The sequence below is a fragment of the Helianthus annuus genome, chromosome 4 (genome assembly GCF_002127325.2).
Source record: "Helianthus annuus cultivar XRQ/B chromosome 4, HanXRQr2.0-SUNRISE, whole genome shotgun sequence".
Lineage (NCBI taxonomy): Eukaryota > Viridiplantae > Streptophyta > Magnoliopsida > Asterales > Asteraceae > Helianthus > Helianthus annuus.
This window is the reverse complement of record NC_035436.2, coordinates 93,927,943-93,941,710: the sequence shown is the minus strand read 5'-3', so window position 1 is coordinate 93,941,710 and position 13,768 is coordinate 93,927,943. Positions and strand designations below refer to the sequence as shown.

Here is a 13,768-nt window from a genome sequence, read left to right as displayed (position 1 = left end):
CATGACCCATCTTGAGGCACCGCTGACAACGACCCTTGTTGCACTGGCCGTTGTGGTGCTTGTTGCAAGTATTTCACCTTGGGAGATTTCCCTAATATCCACCCTGTCTTTGATTGCCCGAAGATTGCTGACCAGGGCTCTGGTAGTTATCAGTCTTGCGCTGCTGAACCTGAGATTGAGCTGTAGCTGAACCTTTGCTGGAATCCCCATCCCTTTTCCGTTTGTTATCACTGAGAGTAGTGGAAGTAGTAGCACCGGTAGCACTGATACGTTTAGGCAGCCTGTTTTGTTCCACTGCCTGATATGTGAGGCGATGAGCAAGACATTGAATATCCTGGATATTATTAAGGTTGGCTGATGTCACGTGGCTTTGAATTTCTGGTGCAAACCCTTTGAGATACAACTCAATACATCTGATAGGAGGGTCCACCATAGTTGGACACAGGACGGCCAACTCGTTTGACCGTTTAGTATATGCCTCAATTTCCGACCCCGTCATTTTCAAATGAAAGAACTCCAACTCTAACTTGTCGATGTCGTCACGTGTGCAGTATTCCAGTTTAGTCAGCTCCTTGAAATCATTCCAAGGGGTGGCGTTAGCAGCTGCCAATCCTAAAAGTTGAACTTGCGCATTCCACCAAGTCAGCGCGATTCCTTCCAGTGTGCCGGTGGCGTACTTCACCCTGCGAGCCTCAAGGCATTCACACATCTCAAACACAGACTCGAGCTTTTCAAACCAATGGAGGAGTCCCACTGCTCCCTCCGTGCCACTGAATGTGCTAGGACGACAGTCCATGAAATTCTTGAAAGTGCAAACAGGTGGCTGAGCGTGTTGACCTGTTGTGTATATAAGAATAGGACAAGGTTAAACACAAGAGTAGGTCTAGAAGTGTAGGATCTAAAGATCTTAGTGTGAGTTACGACTGCAGGGTATACCTCCTGCTTGTGCGGCTGCAAGTGGTGTAGCAACTTGTTCGTTGATGAGAGCCGTCAACTGGGCTTGTATCAAGTTAATGCGTCCAGCCATGATCTTCATAGCAAAGGTAACATAAGTGAGAGAGCGTTCGCGAATAGTGCGATGACAGAAGAGAGTAAGCATACAAGTGTTCTCAAGCAATAATGAATAGTAGGCAATGTAATCTAAGCATACCACGAGCAAAGTTCTATGTAATTCTAGCAAGTAGGCAAAGTAAACATGAATAGCAGTACCTAGTATATACAGTCTTGCACGTGGAGCGAAGCATCGTTGTGGATCGTTGAGCACTGTACTGGTTATAGTCTGGTTTTAATAAAAACGTTTTCCCCATATTAAAACCAAGTTCTCTATAACCAATGGCTCTGATACCAATCTGTCACACCCCCAAAATCCACTCGCGGAGTATCACCGCTTGGAGGCGTGACATGACCAGGATCAAGCCACCAATCATATTGAACATGTAAGTAATAAGTAAAAGTAAATTTTATTCAATCAAACCAATATGAATGGTGTTCAAAACATAAGTGCAATGTCAATGTTTAGCGGAAGCATAAAAATAAACCCAACATAAGTATGAATATGTAATGTCAAAATGTTAAATCAAAGCATTCATGATCCTTGTGAAAATAGGATCCATGACTTAGGTTTTAGAAAAATATTTAATGAAATGTAGTCATGAACCTTGTTGATTGTATTGTTTGTAAATCATTTGAAAAACGATGGTAGATATGTATTTTTGAAAGAATAATGTATGGTTAAATGAATAACCAAGTAAAAATGAGTTTATATAAGATAAGTTGTTTGTAAAACAATGTATTGTGAAAAATATGTTATATATCAAAACTGAAATGATTTAAACAACGGTACGATGTGTAATATCATACAAACACTTATATATAGGAAGTACCAGCGGCGTATCCACCATGCTTGTATCATATTACACACACACCTCGTTACTTGAATCATTTACCCAAACACACCACCAATGTAAACGTGTTTATGTATAACCAAAAGTCAAAATATTTATGCGAAAAACCATGTCTATTGTCAAGTGTAAATCATGAAATGTGTATAACAATGTCAAAATGTCTATGTCATTGTCAATCATGTCATGTGTAAACAAAATGTCAAGTATGGTAAGTGAAATATGTATCAACCCTACATTTTACATGCACATATGGCTCTGGGCGAAATTGGCGACCGTGTGAAACCCTAGTTTTCTTGCTCGTCTGTTCATACTGATCTTCTTCTTGATCGATCTGGGTTAGCAATTGTGGTGTTGTCGTTCCTTCTGAGTAAGGATACTAGACTTTACCTTGGTTACTAATCTTTTGACGTCAGGATTAGGGTTAGTTTTTATTTCTTTTACTGCTAGGGTTTGTTGTCAATTCGCTTTGGTTCTTGGTTATTCGTATTTTCTTCGTTGCATGGTTCTAGATTTATTGTGGTATGGATTATAGTTACTTCAAGCCGTCGGATATGGATGCAAGACATGTCAAGCCGCTGGATATTCTGTCTTCCTCGTCAAACCCTAATAAGGGTTTTGCTACTAGATTACTGAAAATTGATGGCAAAACATTCTGTCCGCGTAGGGGTGTTGTGTCTGATCAACAACAGGGACCGAAGGTAGTTAATGTCATAGATGAACTTACCAAAATCACAGTTCCAGTCAATCTTAATGCTGATGATCATGATGTCGTTAAGCCTAATGCTGTGCATGATGAGGTTTTCTAGGAAGCTAGTAAGGAGGAGAAAACAGTCTCGTATGCTGAAAAGGTGCAGTCCACTCGTAAGAAAAGGGAGGTAAATTTCAGACTCTTGGAACCTAAGGAAACGAGAGATGATGCTGATATTGTTATACCGAAAGAGGTTGTGCAGCAGGTTCAAGACAAATTCGATAATGTCCTCTATGGTTATTTTTTAGGGAATAGATTGTCGTTTCCTGTGGTTGAGTATTATGCGAAGAATGTCTGGGCAAAGTTTGGGTTTTCAAAACTTATGATGAACACGTCAGGTTTCTTTTTCTTCAAGTTTGACTCGAAGGAAGGATTGACTAAGGTGTTGGAAGGAGGACCATGGTTAATACGAAAAGTCCCGTTATCTCTGAACATATGGTCTCCGAAGGTTACACTCAAGAAAGATAGTATCAAAACCGTTCCAATATGGGTTAAGTTGCACAATGTGCCGATTTCAGTTTATACGGATGATGGATTGAGCTTGTTGGCTTCGAAGCTAGGGGTTCCTAAAAGGTTAGATTCCTATACAGCTGATATGTGTGTTGAAAACTGGGGAAGGAGTAGTTATGCTCGTGCGATGATTGAGTTAAATGCTGATAACGAGCTGAAGGATCACATTACTGTAGCTATCCCTAAAATGGATGAGGATGGGTTCATTTTGGAACGGGTTAAAGTTGAATATGAGTGGAGGCCGTTACGCTGTAGTACATGCTGTTTGTTTGGTCATGATTACAATACGTGTAGCAAGAAACCTAATGGTAAGGCTAAGATGGTTATTGTTGATGAGGAGGGTTTTGTTACTGATAAAAGGAAGATGGCGAGGTACTCGTTCCCTCAAAAGAAGCAGAAACCTAAGGTTGTGTATAAACCTAAGACTAATAAATATCATGCAAGTACGTCTGGAACGAAGGGGGATAATTCGGCGGCTGTGCAGTTGTCAAACTCCTTTGCGGTGCTTGATAATGATAAGAATAATGAGAAAAGGGATCCGACTAGTGCCAAGTAGATGATTGATGAAAATCATGGTACACGTATACAACAACCTGATGAAGTTAAGGAGTTGAATCCGACAGAGATGGCTGATTTTATGAGTGGTAACATGAATAATCAAAATTCTGAGGGGGCAAGCACTCCCGGTGACAATGGTTTTAATGGGTAGCTTAGCTGCTTGGAACATAAGGGGTCTGAACCAACCCGTGAAACAAAGTGAGGTTCGCCATTTTATTGCGGAGAATCATTTAAGTGTTTGTGCCATTTTAGAGTCTCATGTGGCTGTTAATAAGCTGAATAAGATATGTGAGAAGATTTTTCGGAATTGGAAGTGGACATCGAACGGAGGTATGTGTCATAGAGGTACGAGGGTGATATTGGGGTGGAATGCGGATGATATTGATCTTATGGTTATATCCCAATCAGACCAGGTTATTCATGCTCAGGTATTGTTAAAATCGGTCAAAAAGAAGATATTTTGTTCTTTTGTGTATGCGGAAAACAAATATCAGGATAGGAGAAGCTTGTGGGCTGATTTGTGTAACTTTAAAGGCCTCACTCATGATACCCCTTGGGTTGTAATGGGTGATTTATGGAGGATTTTACTATGGGGCCGTCCTCCCACACAATAGCTATGCGAGAATTCTATGATTGTGTTCAAGAGGCAGAATTGATCGATGTTAAGAGTCATGGGTTACGTTATACTTGGAATCAAAAACCAAAGAATGGGGTAGGAATGCTAAAGAAGATTGACCGTATTATGGGTAACATCAAACCCTTAGATGTTTTCTCGGATGCTTATGCTATGTTTCTGCCTTTCCGTGTTTCAGATCATGCTCCTGCTATCTTGAAATTATTTTCTATGTCTACGGACCGGCCTAAACCTTTTAAATTCCCAAACTTTATTGTGACAAAGCCTGAGTTCCGTCAAGCTGTGATGTCCGAATGGACTAAAACCGTGGAGGGTGCTACCATGTTTTCTGTGGTTAAGAAAATGAAGGGCCTGAAATCACATTTTAGGAGGATATTGCATAATCAAGGTAATCTCCATAAAAGAGTTACTGACTTACGGAATGAGCTGGACCAGATTCAAAAACAGGTGGAAGCTCATCCTTTTGATGCTGCTATTCAGTCATCTGAGACTATCTGTTTGCGAGACTTCAAGTCAGCGGTTTATGATGAGGAGTGTTTCTTGAAACAAAAATCTAAAGTGCAATGGTTATGTGCGGGTGATTCAAATACATCCTACTTTCATAATAGTGTGAAAAGTAGGAATGCTAGAAATAAAATCAATTGCATTAAGGATACGAATGGGAACAGTATGAGGGAGTTGATGTCGCGGCTGCTTTACTAAACCATTATTCAGCTTTCATGGGCACCGAAGATAAAGTGGCTAGGTTGGATGATGCAGATTTATTTGTTAATGTTTTGCAGCAGAATGTGGCGGAGACTATGGTGAGACAGGTTACCGATGATGAAGTTAAACAGGCTATGTTCAGTATAAGTGAGAATAAGGCTCCAGGTCTGGACGGATACACTTCAGCGTTTTTTAAAAATGCCTGGGATGTTGTGGGCGGTGAAGTTACAAAGGCGGAGTGTGATTTCTTTAATAACGGGCAAATTCTTAAGCAGATTAACCATACGATTTTAGCGTTGGTGCCAAAGATGGATACTCCAAATACAGTTCTTGACTACAGGCCAATATCATGTTCTAATGTGATATATAAGTGTATCAGCAAAATAATCACAAATCGTGTGAAGGGGTGTTTGGGGACTCTAGTGAACATTAACCAGTCGGCGTTTGTTCCTGGTAGAAAGATATCTGATAATATTCTTATTACGCAGGAGCTTATGCATAATTATCATGTGGATCGTGGTCCTCCGAGGTGTGCTTTGAAGATTGACATCCAAAAAGCTTATGATACTGTAAGCTAGTCTTTTTTAGAAGCTATTTTAGTCCGGTTTGGTTTTCACCGGAAAATGGTTGCTTGGATTATGGCGTGTGTTACAACGGTATCCTACTCGGTTAGCGTAAATGGCGAGTTGCGTGGTTACTTTTCAGGGAAACGGGGTCTTTGTCAAGGAGATCCAATGTCCCCGTACCTATTCACGTTGATTATGGAGGTGTTATCTCTCATGTTACAAAAGATGGCGTTAAACCCTGCTTTCAAGTTCCATAGTCACTGTTCTAAACAAAAGATTATCAACGTATCATTTGCTGATGACTTATTTGTTTTTGTTAATGGAGATACTGGATCGGTCAAGCTTGTTCGGAATGTTTTGGAGAAGTTCACTAGTGTTTCGGGCCTGGTCCCTAGCTTGCCCAAGAGTACGGTTTTTTTCTGCAATGTTCCAAGCCAAGTAAAAGCTGAAATCCTGAGCTTGTTGCCGTTTCATGAGGGTGAACTTCCGGTTCGCTACCTCGGGGTTCCCTTAATCTCTACTAAGTTATCTTTTAGAGATTGCCGGGTTCTGGTGGAACGTATGGAGAGGAAGGTTGATAATTGGATGTCTAAATTGTTATCGTTTGCAGGTCGATTGCAGCTCCTTAACTCTGTTCTTGCAGCAATGTATACGTATTGGGCCTCGGTTTTTATTTTGCCAATGCGTATAGTCAAGGATCTGGAAAAGAGAATGCGAAGGTTTCTTTGGAACGGGGGGGCTCCTGGGAGTATTCGGTCTAAAGTCGTGTGGAAGGACATTTGTTTGCCTAAGGATGAGGGGGGTCTTGGAATTCGAAATATCTCAGATGTGAACAAAGCACTTATGATGTCGCATATTTGGAGCATTATTACCAACCGGGAATCCTTGTGGGTCAAATGGATCCATTCTTACAAGATAAAAGGCAGAAATTTTTGGGAGATTCAAAGTCGTGGGGTTTTGACTTGGAGTTGGTGAAAGATTTTATCTATTCGTCCGTTGGTCAGACCTTATGTTTGGAAGTTAATTGGGAGTGGTTCCCAAACAAACGCGTGGAGTGATAATTGGTGCTCGTGTAGTCCGATCCGAAACTTTATTACACCAAGGAGAATTGCCCAAGCGGGTTTTAATTTGCAAACTACTGTTGCAGAGCTTGTAGACGCTAATGGCAACTGGCGGTGGCCTCAGGCATGGTATGACTTATTCCCAGTACTCATAAATGTCATGGCTCCTTCTCTTGTTCCTGATTCGGTTGACAGACTGGGATGGAGAGAGGTGGGAGGGAAAATTGTGCATTTTAGCTCTTGGGAAGCTTGGAATAATCTTCGGGTAAGGGATAACAAGGTGGCTTGGGTGAATATGGTGTGGTATGGCCAGTGCATTCCAAGACATTCTTTTCATCTTTGGTTAGTTCTAAAGAATAAGCTGAAGACACAAGATAGATTGGCAGTTTGGGAAGCGGGGAGTGAAACAAATCTACGTCTTATGTGTTGTCCTCTTTGTAACTATGGACGAGACTCAAGAGATCATTTATTCTTTCAATGCTCTTATGCGGCCAAGATTTGGAGCATTGTCAAGGAAAAAGTTGATATGGTAAATGTAAACGATTCATGGAGCTCAATCATGGCATGGATAGAGCTAAATGCGAGTTCAAAGACTCTGGAACACATTGTGTGTAAGCTGGTGGTAGCGGCCTCTACATACTTTATATGGCAAGAACGGAATAACCAGCTGTTTTCCAACATTCACAGGAAGGAAGAGATGGTGGCACAGATTATTTTGGATATGGTGCGGCTTCGTATAATGAGTTTCAAGATCGGACGTCATGGGAATTATAGGAAGCTTTTGGAAACCTGGGGAGTAAGAGAAGACGAACCGGGCTAATTGCGAGTCTAGTTTGCTAGTGTTTGCAGTTAGTTAGTTTTGTTTTTCGGGTTGTTTTGTTTGTTTGGGCCGCTTGTGAGTTGTTTGTTTTGTGTTGCTTAGGCTTGGCCTGTCAAGCCTAGTAGTGTGTGTCAAACTCTTGTCGCACCCTGTTCTTTGATTCTTTATAATATTCACCGGGGTAACCCTTTACCCAAAAAAAATATGTATCAACTAAACCATAGGTGAAAATGAAAAAAAAAACAGTGTATTGAAGTAAAACATGGTTTAAATCAATGTTATGTTTTGTGGAAATGCATGCTATACTGAATACAAACATTTATGCGGTATTGTGAAAATGCATACATCCAAGCCTTGCGACTGTGGTGATAAACCTTTAAACAAATTAAAGGCCTATTTGTGTTATGTTTTATCGAATTCGGTCATTCCTTCCATCCAAACATACCTAGGATGTCAGGAACGGGAGTTGTCAATTCTTATGGTACCATTACCTACTAACGAGCAGCGTGATCAAAGTTAATGAATGTATATGGTCCCACGTAAACAAACCAAATGTCATACCCAAGATGTAAGCATGTAAAAACAATACACTAAGTATGTAATCAAATGTACACACAAAGCGTGAAATGTCATGTAAAACAATGTACTAAGTATGATGAACATACATAGCATGAAAATGTCATGTAAAACGATGTACTAAGTATGCGCTAAGCGAACATACGTAGCATAAAATGTCATGTAAAACGATGTACTAAGTATGCTACAAAGGACATACATAGCAAAAGCACAATGAAATCATGTACTATAAGTGTACTAGAGAACTTAGCAAGCATATGATAGGAAGACATGGAAAACATGAAAGTAACAAGTAGGCACATGTGTTTCACCCCAAAATGTATGAAAAAAAAACAGTAAAAGAGGGGTCTATGTACTCACTTGAGATTGCTTAGAAGTCGTAGGATAACCACCAAGCAATGTTAGAAGATCAAGGAATCAAACGGCACCTATATAGGTATCTACATTAATAAACGGACCTATCGGAGGATCGGGTAGTACGAGGGTTCGTAAACCAAATAAGTATGGGAACTTATGTAATAGGGTTTGACAAAGCCTACATACTAAAACGAAACCTATCCTAAGTGCTTTTGACCCGTTACGACCCGTTTAGAGAGCTTATGCTACTTTAACGCGTCGTTGGTAAAACGTATTCGGAAAGCCTAACTAGTCCTATGACAAGCAAGATATGCCTTAACATGTTTAATATTGTTGTTAAATCAGCTTAGATGTCAAAAATTACGTTACATAGGCTTAAAATGAATTTTGGCGCAAAAGGGTATTTTGGTAATTTTCCTAAGGCATAAGAACTACTTATCATACAACTACTTAAAAGATGTGACCATAAGGTATAACCTCGGAAGGTTATTCCCTATATACTATGGTCACCTAAAGTGTTTTGGTCGGATCCTAAAGATCGACCAAATGGGTCGGGTTCGAAAGCATAAGCGATTGATTAGATCGCTTACCTTTACGACCCTAAACAAGCACAAATCTAAAAGCGACGAGCTAAACATGCTAGAACATGTTTAGTAAAGTTTGAAAACAGGTTTGGTATTAAAACAAACGGTTTTAATACCCTAGAGTAGTTTGGTTACAAAATACGCGAGAAAACGCATTTTGGCCGAAACTACGACTCGTCACTGAGTCTAGATAACGTGGAAATCAGTAGGTATAGTCACTAGGGACTATAACCTTCGTGATTACGCTCACGTTATGAAGTTCAAACGAACTTTGCGTTGACCATAAACTGGTCAATGCAGAAAGTCAAACGCAGTTTGACTTAAACGCTAAAACGAACGAAAAACGCGAAAGAATACTTACAGAAGGTCCCCGCAAGGTTTGATTCCAAGTAATCTCAGGTAGGAAGTGCACAAACACAACCACTTAGAGAAAAACTCAGATCAAATGTGAGGAAGATGGGCAAATGGGTTGGGTATTTATAGGAAAGGCACAACCGTTTGGATCGTTTCTCGATAATCGAGCTTAAATTGGCCTTCCACTTGTGCCCATTGTTTTACAATACAAGGGGTAACTAAAAACCATCAAAATCAGCCCCTAGATTGATAAAAAACATGTCCAAGTTCAACGAATACCAGCTGCTGTTTCAGAAAAATGGTTTTCTGTTACTGGGCTTCTCACGCGGCCCGCGTCAGCATACAGACAAAACTCAGGCGGGCGCCTGGCCTTGTCTGATCTGCACAACTTTCAGAAATGACAGTTTTAGTCCCTGTTGCATATTTAAGCCATTTCCAACACTTCTAAGGCCCGTAAAGCCAATTTTAAGGCCCTAAAATGATGCCTAAACATTGTGGACCTAAAACATGCTCAAAAATATCTCGGATATCGGTTCGTTTGGTCGTACGATCGCGATGTTCGCTTAACTACGACGGAATGCGCATAAGCGCGAAAGACGATCCAAATTGCGCGACGAATGGATTTTTCTCATGCCAAACACTAAAACAAAATATTTTAATGCTTGCATAAATTTTTGGATGTCCGGATGTATTCAGAACGTAAGTTATGCGCGAAAATGCAAACTTATGCCCTTTTTGACGCTTTTAGTCCCTGAATGAGCATAAAGTTTAATTTAGCACACCGAACCCCTCAAAGCCAATTTCTAAGCTATGTAAAGGATATTTAAGGTGTGTTTAACTTATGATCATGTTCCGGAATGTTCGTTACAGTTCAGATTGGCGTACTTTCGCAGTTTGTCAATTTTAGTCCCTATAAGCGAATAGACTTGATTTTGCCATACCAAAGCCTTCAAAACTTATTTCTAAGTTATGTAAAGGTTATTTAAGGTATGTTAAGCATAATTTGATGTTCCAAAGTATTTGTCATGTTAAACTGATTATGTTTACGCACCAGTTTGCGTATAATTCTCCAAAAAGCGATATAGAGTTTGAAATCGAATAAAAGTCAAAACATGAAAAACATCAAACATCAACAAACAAACATTGGGATCAAATAACTTTATTTCATTGATAATTGAATTGTTTACAATGATTACAATCACAGATGTCACAGTCTCCCCTACTTGTGGAAATTTCATCCCGAAATTTGTTTAGGGGAAACTCGTGAGAATAGATTTGGATACTTCGCCTTCATTTGATCTTCACGTTCCCAAGTAAACTTAGGTCCACGTTTAGATTCCCAGCGAACTTTAACCAACGGAATGCGCTTGCGTTTAAGCCATTTGACTTCACGATCCATAATTTCCACAGGTTTCTCAAGAAAATGTAGTGTTTTATCAACACGAATTTCGACAAGTGGTATGTGGAGGTTCTCATCAGCTAAACACTTCTTGAGATTGGATACGTGGAAAGTTGGATGAACATTTCCAAGTTCAGGAGGTAATTGAAGTCTGTAGGCTACCTTACTGATTCTTTCGACGATCTTGAATGGTCCAACGTATCTAGGTGCAAGTTTTCCTTTCTTTCCAAATCTGATCACACCTTTCCAAGGTGAGACCTTAAGTAATACACGATCACCGACTTGGAATTCTAAGGGCTTGCGTCGTTGGTCCGCGTAACTCTTTTGACGGCTTCGAGCTGCCTGTAAGTTATCACGAACTTTCTTAACCTTGTCAGTTGTCTTTAGAATTAGGTCAGGTCCAGTAAGCTGAGCCTCACCTATTTCATTCCAGCAGACTGGTGAACGACATTTTCGACCATAGAGAGCCTCGAAAGGAGCCATGTTGATGCTGGAGTGATAACTATTGTTGTAGGAGAATTCAATCAATGGAAGATGTGAATCCCAACTACCACCAAAATCGATCACACAAGCTCTAAGCATATCCTCCAAAGTCTGGATTGTCCTTTCAGTTTGGCCATCTGTTTGTGGATGAAAAGCTGTGCTCAGATTTAGTTGGGTCCCCATAGCAGATTGCATGGTTCTCCAAAAACGAGAAGAGAAACGAGCATCTCTATCAGAAATAATGTTCAAGGGAACACCATGTCGAGATACAATTTCATCCACATAGATTTTAGCCAGATCTTCAGCAGATAAATCCTCACGGATTGGCAAGAAATGCGCTGACTTAGTAAGACGATCAACAACTACCCAGATGGCATCATGACCTTTCTTAGTGCGCGGAAGTTTGGTAATGAGATCCATAGCAATGTTTTCCCATTTCCAAATTGGGATCTCAGGTTGCTCCAAAAGACCATAAGGATGTTGGTGTTCAGCCTTAACCTTGAGACAAGTAAGGCACTTTGAAACGTACAAGGCAATGTCTTTCTTCATACCAGGCCACCAATAATGAGTACGAAGATCCTTATACATCTTATCTGAGCCAGGATGAATAGAATAACGAGACTTATGGGCCTTATCCATAAGCAAAGTGCGAAGATCATCTTGGCTTGGGACCCACAAACGGTCCATGAAATAATACGATCCACCTTTCTTTAGCACAAGATCAGGCTTAATGTGATAAGGTAATTCCTTACCCATCAAGTCTTGTGAAACGCAAGCCTGCTGAGCCTGAGTAATGCGTGCTTGGATATCGGATCGTGCTTGAATAGCAGATTGAACACGAACACAATGAAGCATAGTGCGTTCCTTACGACTCAATGCATCAGCCACAACATTCGCTTTACCAGGATGGTAGCGAATTTCGCAATCATAGTCGTTTAGGAGTTCGACCCAACGTCTTTGCCTCATGTTGAGTTCTTTCTGATAGAAGATATGCTGAAGACTTTTGTGGTCAGTGAAAATCATGCATTTTGTGCCATACAAATAGTGTCTCCAAATTTTGAGAGCGAAAACAACTACACCCAACTCAAGATCATGAGTAGTGTAGTTTCTCTCGTGCACCTTCAACTGTCTTGATGCATAGGCTATGACTTTGTTCCTTTGCATCATAACACAGCCAAGGCCCAATTTCGATGCATCACAATAAACAACGAAATCATCATTGCCTTCAGGCAAAGTTAGAATAGGTGCGTCATAAAGCTTCTGCTTCAAGGTCTGAAATGCTTCTTCTTGCTTAGAACCCCATTCAAAGGGTTTGTTCTTCTGAGTTAGAGGAGTTAGAGGAACTGCAATCTTCGAGAAGTTTTCAATGAAGCGGCGGTAATAACCCGCAAGACCAAGAAAAGAACGAACCTCAGTAGGAGTAGTAGGCGTATCCCAACCCTTAATCGCACTGATCTTGGAGGGATCTACATGAATACCTTGTTCGTTGACAATATGTCCCAAAAATTGAACTTCCTTAAGCCAAAATTCACACTTGGAGAATTTGGCAAAAGGTTGCTCTTTCTTTAGGAGTTCCAGAGTAAGACGAAGATGTTGTTCGTGATCAGCTCGCGTCTTAGAGTAAATCAAGATGTCATCAATAAAAACAATGATGAACTTATCCAAATAAGGCTTGCAGACCCTATTCTTCAAGTCCATGAAAACAACAGGAGCATTGGTCAAACCAAAAGGCATGACTGTGAACTCATAATGCCCATATCGAGTGCGGAATGCTGTCTTGGGAATATCCTCTTCATGCACACGAAGTTGATGATACCCTGAACGAAGGTCGATCTTCGAAAAGCAAGTAGCACCCTGTAACTGGTCAAAGAGATCATCAATGCGAGGTAGGGGATATCGATTCTTGATAGTAAGCTTATTCAGCTCACGATAATCGATACACATTCTGAAGGATCCATCCTTCTTTTTGACAAAAAGAACGGGAGCACCCCAAGGTGAAAAGCTAGGACGAATAAAACCTTTGTCAGAAAGCTCCTGAAGCTGCTTAGACAACTCTTGCATCTCAGACGGTGCAAGACGATATGGAGCCCTGGCAATAGGATTTGCACCAGGTACAAGATCAATACGGAACTCGACTTGGCATGCTGGTGGTAGTCCAGGTAACTCTTCAGGAAACAACTCTGGATAGTCCCGAACAACTGGGATATCTTGAATACACTTACCTTTGCCCTTATCTGCTGTAACATGTGCCAAAAAGGCCACATAGTTCTTTCGCAGATACTTCCGAGCTTGAAAACAAGGCATAAGCTTGAGGCTACTAGCAGGTTTCTCACCACGAGCCTGTAGTGTCTCACCTGACGAAAGCGGCACACGAACGATCTTCTCAAAACAAACTACCTCTGCGCGATGCTTGGCTAACCAATCCATACCCACAATAATGTCGAAGCTCCCAAGTTGCATAGGCGTGAGGTCAATAGGAAAAAGATGGTCGTTAAGGTTTAACTAGCAG

The 13,768-nt window shown here is 40.7% G+C and overlaps 2 protein-coding genes across 2 annotated transcripts; both read left to right on the top strand.

Moving 5' to 3' along the window:
* Positions 1-4,336: 4,336 nt before the first annotated feature.
* LOC110919053 lies at positions 4,337-5,637 on the top strand. Its single transcript, XM_022163330.1, has 2 exons — positions 4,337-4,912; positions 5,023-5,637. The coding sequence occupies exons 1-2, from the start codon at positions 4,337-4,339 to the stop codon at positions 5,635-5,637; spliced, it is 1,191 nt and encodes a 396-aa protein (XP_022019022.1).
* Positions 5,638-5,682: 45 nt separating this feature from the next.
* LOC110919054 lies at positions 5,683-7,506 on the top strand. Its single transcript, XM_022163331.1, has 2 exons — positions 5,683-6,344; positions 6,630-7,506. Exons 1-2 carry the CDS (start codon positions 5,683-5,685, stop codon positions 7,504-7,506), a joined length of 1,539 nt encoding a protein of 512 aa, XP_022019023.1.
* The last annotated feature ends 6,262 nt before the right edge of the window (positions 7,507-13,768 follow it).

Bases quoted from the DNA above. Each gene is read 5' to 3' on its own strand.
- LOC110919053 (XM_022163330.1), top strand. From the start codon at position 4,337: ATGCGAGAATTCTATGATTGTGTTCAAGAGGCAGAATTGATCGATGTT. The intron at 4,913-5,022 runs GTGCAATGGTTA...GAATGGGAACAG, and splicing joins TCTTGAAACAAAAATCTAAA to TATGAGGGAGTTGATGTCGC.
- LOC110919054 (XM_022163331.1), top strand. From the start codon at position 5,683: ATGGTTGCTTGGATTATGGCGTGTGTTACAACGGTATCCTACTCGGTT. The intron at 6,345-6,629 runs GTTTCTTTGGAA...TCCGTTGGTCAG, and splicing joins CTGGAAAAGAGAATGCGAAG to ACCTTATGTTTGGAAGTTAA.